This window comes from Salminus brasiliensis, chromosome 9 (assembly GCF_030463535.1).
Source record: "Salminus brasiliensis chromosome 9, fSalBra1.hap2, whole genome shotgun sequence".
Lineage (NCBI taxonomy): Eukaryota > Metazoa > Chordata > Actinopteri > Characiformes > Bryconidae > Salminus > Salminus brasiliensis.
The window spans coordinates 32,810,812-32,823,791 of NC_132886.1; the positions used below are offsets into that span (position 1 = coordinate 32,810,812).

Here is a 12,980-nt window from a genome sequence, read left to right on the forward strand (position 1 = left end):
ATGAGAAAGAAGAGCAGGAATAAAAGAGAGAAAGGGCAAATCATATTACCAAGCCTGCACTCTCCTTCTCATTTTCTCTGAGACCCAGTTGCGGCACAATTGCTCATTTCATTGCAATTAGGAGAAAAATAGCAGACCGGTGTGTGGGAGAGGTAGGAGAATACAGAAAAAGGCGATTCAATTATTATGGTCTACTCAGGTTCAGGAGCTTCAGAGCAGCATAAGCATTTTATGCTATCACAGAGAAGTGGTGGTGGGGAGGTGTGCTTTTGCCATCAATTGGTTGACCTTCGTTAGATAATGGAGGTGATGTTATGCATTCAGATGGGTGACAAGCACAGTATAAAACTGAGCTTTCTTTAAAACATAACAAGTTACTGACTTCTACTGTATAAAATTATATACACAGTGTTTTAGAAAATATATATAAATTAATGTCAGTATATATATTGTCATTAGTTGTTTACAGCTTCTATTGGCACAAGAAAATGGAACATGCATTAAATTACAGTGATAAAAAAGTGACGATATGTATACTCATGCAGTTTACACTTCTGAAGAAAAAAAATATTTACTATTTATGTCCTATTTCACGGTTGGCACTTTTAATGCAGACAAATGAAGGATTCGGATCAGGTCTGTCTTGTTGAACATGTGAATTCTGTATGTTCTGCAGGATTCTGTATAAATTCACTATTAACTGTAAAAGGGTAATGGATCTCAGTCGTGATATTCCTGCAATTTTGTGCAACCAGTGTTGGATTTGGCGGCATTAACCATTTACACTAGTTTTTCATTGCATTGCATCTCACTGACTTGCCTTTCCTAACAGCCATTTTGCTACTCAGGAACTCTGAAAAAATTGTGCCACTCAGTGTGTTTTATAGATACGGTCATACATGCCTGACTTCACTGCTAGTACTGTGTATACATTTCTGACTCTGAGCTTAAACCATTGACCACGGTCAAAATATGTGACTATAGATTTTTCCTTCCATACCTTGAAAAGGTAGTCTGTTTTTCAGCTTTTTCTTCTGCTCAACTGAACTTTGTAATTGAAAACCATACATGCAATTTGCCATCTATTCTGCTTCTTCAAGCACATAAGGCCTTTTTTAATTTCTTAAACGCCAAGGCACTCACCAAACTGTGTCCTAATACACTTTTTCAGATTTCTTGGATCACAACCAGGGAATTTATTGCATTGCATTGGCTGTATCACCATGAAATAAAAATGTCCTTATTAACACATGGGAAATATTTTCAAAAAATGATGACATTTGGGATTTGAAATGAATCTAGCAATTTACTTATGTATGTATGTACAATGTAGTACAATATTATCAAAAAATCAAAAGGGAAATACTAAAAGAAAATGTAACAAATTGGAGATTTAAGTAGTTGCCTCTTTAATTCTATCTTGTTTTTTTAATGAAATTAAATAGAATGTGCTTAAATCATTGTGCAGTCAAGCACATGACTCTATCTCTAATCAGTAGGTTTTCTTTACATTATGTCGTGATACAACATTAGAGTATTGACCTCAGCTGCATTTTAGTAGATGACCATGATTACACAGATGTTTTTCTCACCACTTTAAGAACATGTCATTTATTTACTGTCGCTCAATTAGCTTGGTCTTATTGGTCTTTGTACAGTGGCTCTGATTAACTCTTTGCATTGATCCTAAATCGTTGATCCTAAATTCTCTGCTTTTCATTAAGTTTCTGCTTAGCTTCTGACTGTTGAAGGCCACAAAAGAGATATTTATAAATCAGCAATTTAACCCTGCTTTTTCTGAATCAGATTGAATTCAGGCATTACGATGACCACTGTGTTTCAGTGAAGCATAACTCCCACAGCCTTCAGGATATAAAAACTATGATGAAAATTGTAAGCAAAACCCCTAAAAAAATAATTTAATGAACCTTTTATGTCACACATTTCCACTTTAGAAAACAGTAGTCAGCTACACATATTTCAGCATATTTTTTTGAGCACGACAGCTATCCTGCAACACTTTGTAATAAAGAAAGCATGTTTGATTTGAGCATGAATGATTATGCAGTTAAAAACAATGATGACAAAAATGGTGACTGGTTAAACAACATATGGAAGTGAATTGCTGATCATAACAGTTCAAATGGTCATCAGTGCTGAACTGGGAACTAAACTAACTGGAAACAGTGACCTTGAACACAACCACAACCATACCCTCACTGAGTTAAAGGACAATGTAAAAATGTGTATTTAAAATTATATGTATTCAAAAATTACTTCTTCTGCCTTCTGTTATTTTCAGATTCCACCCTTGCACACAATAAAATGCCAGTCATTTCTGTTGGTGTGCAAACATGAGAGTTTGATGTTTAAGCGCCTTAAATGAAAGTGGAGCAGAAGCTGGAGTGGTAAACTTTAAGTGGGTTCCTTAGGACTCTTTCCCCAGTTTGAGGGGTCAGTGGTGGAGAAGGAGCAGGAGGAGGCCCATCTGTCTGGAATGTGTGCAGATAGAGCTGAATCGCTTTCTCAAGTCTTCAGTGGCTCCCCAGGGGCTGCTTACTGCCTCTCTGAAACCCAGTCTCAAAAAAACTCTGGGTTTTTCTGTCATGTTTGGCCCAAGTGATACTCAATGGCTTGTGTTTTAGTGCTTAAATTTGCAAATTGGGTCATATTGTCAAATTTTTGATGCAGCAAAATGCCAGATCTGAGAATTTAGGTGGAGCATCCTCACACACCAACACATATGGCCCACATGACCCATTAAAATGACCTTTTGCAACATTCCTTTTTCAGCTGTATCCAGCTGCACTCTGAAAATTACCTGAGCACAGAAAATCAGTTAGAAAAAAAATTAAGGAACTACATTACTAGGTATTATGATGTTGGGATGTTTTAAGCATGATTTGAGCATGAATGATTATGCAGTTAAAACAATGATGACAAAAATGGTGACTGGTTAAACAACATATGGAAGTGAATTGCTGATCATAACAGTTCATAGAAAAACTAGCAGGAACATGATTCTACCTACATGATTCTAGAGCTCATTGAACATGTATATAAAAGGCCCTCAAGGCACTCCAAATTTTTACCAAATCTAAAAACATAAAAAAAAAAAAAATTTCATTTGAACCAAATTTTTCCATTCTTCTTTTTGGTCCTTAAATGTTTTACTAAGTAGGACTGGTTTGTTTGTAAAACACATAATTTCACAAAAATGCACAATGAATCATAAATCATGAATATTCTTTTTTATTCTAGCTGCACTAAATCTGGTGGTTTACTTTTGAGGCGAGCTAAAGCTGAGAAGCTGAGGCGAAGGAGGTGGTGTGTTAAGATTGCAATAAAAATGTTTCAGAAAAAGTCTGAAAAAGTATTAATTATTATATATATTTATATATATTTATTGAACAATTCTGCTGCTTAATAAATCTACAGAATTTGGTGTTTTCTCCTTTCATAAAAAAAAAAAAATCAAATCTTTATTTAGTTATTTTGAGTTTAAGTTTAAAGAGAAATAAAGGTGTATGCTGATCCTGTTGAAAAGGTGATTAAATACACTGTAAGAACTTATTTTGCTGTCTCAACAGAACCAACTAGAACCATGGGTCACAATGTCAAATTAAGTCAAATATAACTTAATTTACTTTGCTATGAAAAACAATGTTTCAGGTGCCAAGTGTGTATTAACTCTCTGTGAATGAGATTCTGTGTAGAGGTTTTATTCTGTTTCTGTATGTTGCAGCTTTTCATGCCAATATTCTGAATGATCTTATCAATTTAATAATGCAGAATAATGGAAATAAATGGTTGTATTCCCTTTTAAGAGTTGTGCTTCTGTTGACAGTGGCTCCTCCTATGAATCTGCGCATTCGGGGCGTGACAGAACGTACCATTGATATGGAATGGGAGGGTTCACTGGTTGTGACAGATTACCTGATCACATACATTCCTACAAGCCCTGGTGGAGTCCAGCTGGAGATGAGAGTTGAAGGAAACGTGACCAACACCACCATCAAAGAGCTGGAACCAGGCTTGGAGTACAACATCAATGTCTATGCTGTGATAAACAATGTCATCAGCGTCCCAATCAGCGCCTTGGTCTCAACCTGTGAGTGATCTTTTTGCTGAATCATATCATGACTCCCTTCATCAAATCCTAAATTTGACATCAAATTGTAAACAGACACTACACAAATTGTATACAGAGAAACACAAAAACAAATCTGCAAGCCTGTGAAAGTATTTCTAGTACTATTAACAAATTGTACTTGTACTTGTGCTAATTACAGAAAAATCCTTTTCAGAATCTACAGAAAATTTCATCATGCAGTATTCATCTTCCTCTGCAGTACAGTGTACAACTGTGGAGTTAAAATAAGGATGAATTGCCTCAATTTCTTTTTACGCTATTATGAATATAATAGCATTCATAAGGTGGACATTATAAGATGAATTCTACTGGCAGTAGAAAATGGCCTGACAATTGTTACAAATACATTGAAAGTTTAAATTGAAATGTAAGCATTAAAAAGTTGTTAGTAAGGTACATCACTCAATTACAACAATACTTAAGTAAAATACAAATCCACACATATTTAGATAATAATAATACAAATGTACAAGGGTAATAATGTAAGAGATTTATTATAATAAATAAGTGATTACTGGATAAAATAACAGCAGTAATTAGTCATTGTAAATGTTGGGATTGGTTAGTAGTGTAGATATTTGCCTGCTGTCAGTGGAGTGTCCCAAATAATTTAGTACATTTCAACATTTGTCATGAAGCTGGATGGAAGATGATTTCTTGAACATGCACACAGATACCCATTTTTCTTTCCTGCAGATTAACTTGTCTTTGCCAACAGGATATGATTAGATGCCTGCCACCTGCTGAGTAGCAATGCCAGATTGGCAAAAGGCTGCAGGGTACTTCTTCTGCAGTCCCTGCCTGTCAACCATGTGCTAAAAGAGAAAAAAATACCACAGCCAAGAATAGTATAACACATCCTTCGTATCACAGCAAATGTCCCATTCAAAAGCCAGTTGGGCATTCTGCACGCAGGCATTAACCACTGCCAGATAAACTACTGGCACATGAGTTATTATAGCTAATTTAGAGGTAATTGAGTGAATGGGAGCAAATTAAATCTGACAGAAATTGCAGCATGTAATTGGCATCTGGCTGTTATCAACAGAGTTTCTCATGCTTATCTTAACACCTGTAATCAGGGATGACCGAAGTGATAAGCTTTTGATAAATTTTTAAAAATTTCAAAAGCCGTTGCAAAATCACTGGGCCAGAAGGAGTGTTGTTATAAATTATTGGTATAGCATAGTATTGAAATTTGTTTTATGAAAAGCAAATATTTATTTCACTTTATTTAGATTTAGCATGTATGTTTTGTGTGTGTATTTGAATGTATTTGAGTGTGTGTATATGAATTGGTTATTTGTTCATAATCATTTTAAAGATTTGTTTATAATTTTAAAGAGAATGTATATAAAGAAGAAGTGTCTTTGTATCAAGCACATGCAAACAATTAAGTTTGTCTTGCAACTTTTATGGTCCCACTATCTATCCACTCACATATACAGTGGGGAAAAAAAGTATTTAGTCAGTCGCCAATTGTGCAAGTTCTCCCACTTAAAAAATGAGAGAGGCCTGTAATTGACATCATAGGTAGACCTCAACTATGAGAGACAAAATGAGAAAAAAAAAATTCTGAAAATCACATTGTCTGATTTTTAAAGAATTTATTTGCAAATAATGGTGGTACAAGACCACTGCTAATCTCCCTCGATCAGGGGCTCTACACAAGATCTCAGCCCGTGGGGTCAAAATGATCACAAGAACGGTGAGCAAAAATCCCAGAACCACACAGGGGACCTAGTGAATGACCTGCAGAAAGCTGGGACCAACGTTACAAAGGCTACCATCACACTACGCCGCCAGGGACTCAGATCTTGCAGTGCCAGACGTGTTCCCCTGCTTAAGCCAGTACATATCCGGGCGCGTATGAAGTTTGCTAGATAGCATTTGGATGTTCCGGATGAGTATTGGGAGAATGTCTTATGGTCAGATGAAACCAAAGTAGAACTGTTTGGTACAAACACAACTCGTTGTGTTTGGAGGAGAGTGAATGCTGAGTTGCATCCAAAGAACACCATACCAACTGTGAAGCATGGGGGTGTCAACATCATGCTTTGGGGCTGTTTCTCTGCAAAGGGACTAGGACGACTGGTCCGTGTACATGAAAGAATGAATGGGGCCATGTATTGTGAGATTCTGAGTGCAAACCTCCTTCCATCAGCAAGGGCATTGAAGATGAAACGTGGCTGGGTCTTTCAGCATGACAATGATCCCAAGCACACTGCCAGGGCAACAAAGGAGTGGCTTCGTAAGAAGCATTTCAAGGTCCTGGAGTGGTCTAGCCAGTCTCCAGATCTCAACCCCATAGAAAACCTTTGGAGGGAGTTGAAAGTCTGTGTTGCCCGCCGACCGCCCCAAAACATCATTGCTTTAGAGGAGATCTGCATGGAGGAATGGGCCAACATACCAGCAACAGTGTGTGCCAACTTTGTGAAGACTTACAGAAAACGTTTGACCTCTGTCATTGCCAACTTTTTAAGTGGGAGAACTTGCACAATTGGTGACTGACTAAATACTTTTTTCCCCACTGTACACCACTCCTCCTTCGAAGTGAACAAGAGAGTGAGAGAGAGGAGTGCTGTCTTGGCTAAGGAAAATGTTGATTTATTGAGCATGCTGAAGACGGAGGCCAATAATGCATCAATCTGTGCCTTCTAGATCTCTCGAATCCAGATGGTTTACTCTTCAAATCTATCACAGAGACATCCGTGGAGGTTCAGTGGCAGCCCTTCGACTACTTGTTTGATGGCTGGGAAATAAGCTTCATTCCCAAGGTAAGGCTTTTCCTTGAGAGGTCACACTTCAATTGATTCTTCCCTTCTGCTTTAGTTTCTCATATAACAGTGCTGAAAATAAATAGCCACCTGTAAGCATACCATTCTCAATATGCACTGCTTTGTAGACAGACTGTAATAGCTATTGTAAAACTCGGTCAAGGCAGGGGATGATACACTTTGCCTCAATTCATATGCCATTTCTGAGTAAAAAGAGCATTTCCAGTTACTATACTCTTCAGAAACATAGGTCTGCTAATGCTTAGTACTTTAAGTGCCAATATAGCGATTTTGCAAAAAAAATCAACTGTCATTTCCAGAATAGGGAATCTGTCTCTGTTTATTTGACATATTCATATTTTTCTTTTTTATATATATAAGCCTCTGTTAAGGCTCCAGAAAAAAACGGTTCATTGCTGGGGGTTAGAGTATTAATGCGAAATATAAATATTGAGCTTGTAAACAGCATTTCCCTTTTGGCGATAGGGCGAGAGATGGCCTTCGTCTCCTAGCCTAGAACACACAAGGGATTGTCTTTGGGCAGTAGAAAATTAGCCAAATCCATCTCTGGACAAGCCTTAGATGTCATAGTAGCAATAACCTCCATGTTTAAACAGGCAAGCTTTGGTTTTTTATTTTCTCTATAAACATCAGCCTTTTTAATCTACATCTCTTTTAGCCCCTGGTTCCTGCCACAGAGCAGAATGGGAGATAATCACACAAGATAATCAAGGTTTTACAGAACCCTGAGTTTTAGATGAAAAGCAGGACAACAAAAGAACAAAATACCATGGAAACAAAGATGAAATTGGAAGTCACATTAGAAGTGGTGATAGAGAGTTTAAGCCTAAGAAACACTTGTGTCAGTGTCAGAAATCTTATAAAAATATAATAAAATATAATAATCTATATGCTAACAGGAAACCTTTGTGTGGAATCAGCAAGAAATCAATGAGCAAGAGTAAAAAGGGAAAGACAAAAGAATGAACCATGAATTCAAATGGACAAACTTTAAAATCACTAGTTCACTTTTAAACTGCCCATCAACCTGCCTAAGTTGACTACATTTTAAGAAGCATTTGTGTTTTCAATTTTATTTTCTTTAACCATAAACAGCTATTTGCTGAAATGTTTTGCTGCATTTAGCAATACTAGTTTTTACATTTTTCATCTTAAGTTCATGTTTATTATAGTAACGTCCTTGGTATGCTCTGTTTCCAAACTGTTGTTAACAACACCCACCTGAAACTGAGTGCCAAAGACTTCTGACATCACAACAAGGGGGAAAATGTATTGAATGTAGCATATTTCCCAAACTGTTACTGTGACCGATACTGTTGCAAACATTTTCACATAGTTGATATTGTCTAATTATTATTATCTAACTATTATGTTAAATTATAGCAAATCAACAAAACACACTCTTCACTGCATAAACATTATAATTATAAACAATTATAAACATAGGACAGATGAATATCCCTAATTTCTTGATAGGGCAGTGCATGGTACAAGTGATCACAAATGCATGGGCAGTTTAACACTTAACACTTTGTACAGAACATTGGGCCTTTATTACCAACTATACATAAGAAGTAAATTCTTCCTAAAACTCATTTACACAAATTCCTAAGGTTCTGACATTTAGCATGTTTTCAAATTTGAGATTTGTTCATAGTTTTTACGACCAAGGGATCCACCATTATAAGAGCATTGCTGTGAACAATTTCTTGTGGTTTTCAAACAAGTGAATTAATCTCTGACATCATGACACTTTGTTTTTTAGAACTGTAGAATTTTATGTTTAGGACAATTCTTAAGAATATATTGGTAAATGAGACCCAGTGTTTCTTGAAAAAAATGTCTTATTTAGACAATGGGAAAAATAAATCCAATATTGACAAATCAAGCATCTTATCAGTGATGTGTCATTGCGCCTATAGTGTAAGTATTGTGGGCAGTGGTGGCTCAGCGGTTAGAGTGCCGGGATATTGATAACAGGGTTGTGGGTTCGATTCCCGGGCTCGACAAGCTGCCACTGTTGGGCCCTTGAGCAAGGCCCTTTACCCTCTCTGCTCCCCAGGCGCTGGAGTTGGCTGCCCACCGCTCTGGGTGGGTGTGTGTATTCATTGCCCCAACACGTGAGTGTGTGTTCACTACCAGATGGGTTAAATGCGGAGGACACATTTTGCTGTACAGTGACAAATACATGCACCTTATTGTGCTTGAAATGCCTGAAAGATTTATTAAACATTTGCTGGATATAAACTTAGAGAAACTTGCCTCTTGAGGTGTCATTTGTGTTTCAGTCCACTTTGGATAAAGAGTGTTACTGTTTGTTGCTGCATGGTTCCTTGCACCATTTTGGTGTATGTGTGTATGTGTGATGACTGATGCTTTCTCTGTTTTTCCATTTCAGGATAATGATGGAGGAATGACAGCTCAGCTGCCCAGCACAATCACCTATTTCCATCAGACTGGTTTAAGGCCTGGAGAAGAGTACACGGTTAATCTGGTGGCTCTGAAGGACCAGGGCAGGAGCCAGCCAGTCACCGCCACAGTGACCACATGTGAGCTTGGCTAGTGTTGCTTTGTGCCTAATATACACTACACAACATTAAAAAAGACAGAATCAATGCACTGCTGCAACATGCATTGCTTGGTTAAGTCCTCTTACATTAAATCTGGGGCACCTGACAAAAAGGGCTTAATGTTGAAATCTCTGTTTGTCATAAAAAGGACCAAAAATGTCTATTACTATAAGGGGTGGCTCTAGGGCAAGGCCTCCTCCTGCCACCAGGGGGAGGCCCCGAGTCACCCCAGCCAGTAATCGAGCCCACAGATCCAGTTGCCCCGGTGCTGGATATTTTGACTCTGGTCGTGTGTGTCTGTGTGCCTGTGTAGTTCTCAAGTTGAAGGCTGAGTGTGTGTCACTCCCCTTCATGTGTCTCTCCCGAGTCTGTCTCCCTGTGTCTGTGCAGTGTGACTGTGTCTGTGTGTGTGTGCGTGTAGCGCCCTTAGTTGTATTTCCCTCTAGTGTTAAAGAGGTAGCCAGCTCTCCCCTGGCGTCCTTTGTTTATTTGTTTGTTTGTTTCCCGCCTTTTGTTTCGCGTAAGATGTGACGTCTCCTTGTTTATTAAACCCACCCCCCTTTACGTTTCATTTGTTGGCTGCTTTCATAACTGCTGCTTTGGTAAAGCGGCAGAGCGTCAGTCTCGCGACGCGGAGGCCTGGGTTCGAGTCCCGAGCGTCATTTCAGTTTTACCTGCTCTAAGATTGAAAGACTCTGCACTTGGGCCCGTTGGTCACGTGATTGTGGTAGCTCACTCAGTAGCACGGCGGCCTGGGTTCAAACCCCGCTGTAAGTGAGCACCACATTACAATTATAAATTGAAGTCTGAACAACTTCTCCAGCCTTCTTCCATTTAAAACCTGGTTTCTGTGCTCACTAATTCATGTATAGAATATGTTTTAGTCCAAAAAAGTGCAGCTGTCAAAACAGGAGTGTGGAGTTGTGATGAAAACAAACATTTAGAATTATGCTTATATTTAGATTTACTGCCCTCTGTGTGTCAGCCACTTGTTGCCTACCATAGATATTTGTTTTGTATCCTGCCAGTTAATGTACATTTAAATAACTTCCATATTAACAATCACCATCTTCATCAATGCTGATGGCATCATTTTGCATTAGGGATAACACATATAGGAATGTAGCGTGGGGGATGACGACACACTGAGGGTACATGAGGGGGGAAAGACATGTCCAGTATGCATATAGATGATGCCAGGAGCCAGTTGGAAAGATGTAATGGTTACTCATCAAAGCTGCACTGCCCAAACATAAGGCACACCAAATCTAATTGACACAACTCCGTTCACTCAGCTAAACAATATAATAAATTCACCTTAACCTCAAAATATGGCAAAATCTCAGCTGTGTCTCAGCTATATATTTTAGAGCGATAGCTATATATTGAGAGTGATATTGAATGAATGCCATTAACAACATGAATAGCAAGTTTTGTCAGTGGTGGCTCAGCGGTTAGAGCTCTGGGCTATTGATGACAGGGTTGTGGGTTCAATCCCTAGGCTTGGCAAGCTGCTAATGTTGGGCCCTTGAGCATGGCCCTTCACCCTCTCTGCTCCCTGGGTGCTGCCCACTGCTCTGGGTGTGTGTGTGCTCACTGCCCCTAATTCATGTGTGTATGTGTTTGTTACCACAGATGGGTAAAATGTGGATTTTGCCATACATAGTGCAATGAGAAATACATGCACCTTTACCTTTAAATGCCCATCCCTGTTTGTACCTGGTTCATTCTCTTTCTTATTGGTTATTGCTCATTGGCAAGAAGTAGTAAGACTCTTACTACTTAATATTTGTGTGCTCAAATTACAATATTGCAATTTTTAATTTTAAACTTGACATGTTTTGAACTGATCAGAAAAAAACACATGAACAGAACAGTTTGTTCCAGATCTGAAAAAAATGTTTTTTGGCCATTCAGAAGTTTTAAAACTCCATGACTGTTGTGTCTATCCGTCTGTATATTCTGTTTCTTTGCAGGTATAAAACCATATGCACATGTGCATCTCATTTTTCACCTTATATATTATTGACATTTCACCATATGGGTGTTCATCTTTCATATTCCAACCCTTACAAGAGCTAACTTAGTACTGTATATAACAAAATTATATTAAAACAGAAAAAGCAGAAATAATGGCTGTACAGAGCGTAAAAGAGAGAGGAGAGAAAAAGAGAGTCACAGAAAGAGAGTTACATAGAGTACATGTGCATGTTTGTGCATTAGGCAGATGTCATAAGTGTTACACTGCTTGAGCTAATGGAAAATGTCACCTTGGTGAATGAGCAGGTCCGCCAGCAATTATGCACTTGTTGTAAACTTCACCAGAGAATTCTCGCTCTGTCACTGACAGACAGAATGATTAGATTCAATTGAACTTTTCCCCAACAATTCAAACTATGTGTCTGCAGCGAAAAAGCCATTAATTTCAGTCGTGCTTCAGTTGTAATTAAAGGTGCATTAATTATGCATATGGGGCCATTAATATTTCACATGGTATGTGCAGAGACCTTATTGGATAAAGAAAGATAAATTTGATCTCACTTAATTAGTTATGTGCACAAAAATCTATTTTCTCTAGAAGCTTGCGTGAAGAACATACTGACGGACTGTCAGATGGCCGTGCCAAACTATAAAAACAACTTTCTGACTTTTAATTATTTACAGTGAATGTGTAGATTCTGTCCAGACCCCAGGTGTGTTCCTGTTTAGTGGTTGTCTATTACAGTGTGGCAATAATGAGAAGGATCTTTTCTTGAAATAACAAATGGAATTACTACTGATAACCCAGTACACAAACCCTCTTAATGACCTTTACTGTTTAATTGCTTTGAGATTTCATCCTGCATTTGTTTTAAATCCCAGCGTACTGAGAGAAGAGTAAAAGTAATCACTTTACACATCCAGTACATTTGAGAGCTATGCCTGTTAATGCAGCTTAAATGGAGGCACTTAAAAAGTAAAGAGATGAAGATGAATGGAGAATGAAGGAGGCTGGAAAAAGTCCCTCACTGTCCAATTAGCACTTTTAAGTTGAGTCAGAAAAAGACCAGGGGTAGCCTAGACTTCTGACCCCAATTCCCCTACCTGATTAAACCTGTTTATAAAATAGCTGTTTTACTGCCCCCTCTGAGAACAAGGTTAATAACTCACCCAATCAATTAATTATATTTTGAAAGGCTGTTTAGAATTCTCAGAAATGCACATATTGTTTTCTAATGTCCTGTATTAGGTGATCACTCACTGTCCATTTATTAGAAAAATGTACTTGTGTTTCTACTCAAGGGTGACTTATAGGGAAATATTTACTTTTTTGAAAACATTTACTATGACTTCCACACTGTGACCACTAGGTCACCAAAATTTGGTAGGGTTAGGTCAGGACTCTGACTTGGCCATTCCAAAACACAGATTTTCCTTTTCAGTCATTCTTTGGTTGATGTATATGTGTGTTTTGGTCAC

The 12,980-nt window shown here is 38.0% G+C and overlaps 1 protein-coding gene across 3 annotated transcripts in view; it reads left to right on the forward strand.

Moving 5' to 3' along the window:
* The window catches only part of tnr (tenascin R (restrictin, janusin)), a 142,087-nt gene that overhangs the window by 85,576 nt on the left and 43,531 nt on the right, over nucleotides 1-12,980 (forward strand). For all 3 annotated transcript variants that reach the window (XM_072688249.1, XM_072688248.1, XM_072688250.1), the window contains exons 4-6: nucleotides 3,848-4,111; nucleotides 6,815-6,930; nucleotides 9,350-9,500. In XM_072688249.1, coding sequence (XP_072544350.1) covers nucleotides 3,848-4,111; nucleotides 6,815-6,930; nucleotides 9,350-9,500 — 531 coding nt within the window. The remainder of the gene's footprint in view (nucleotides 1-3,847; nucleotides 4,112-6,814; nucleotides 6,931-9,349; nucleotides 9,501-12,980) is intronic.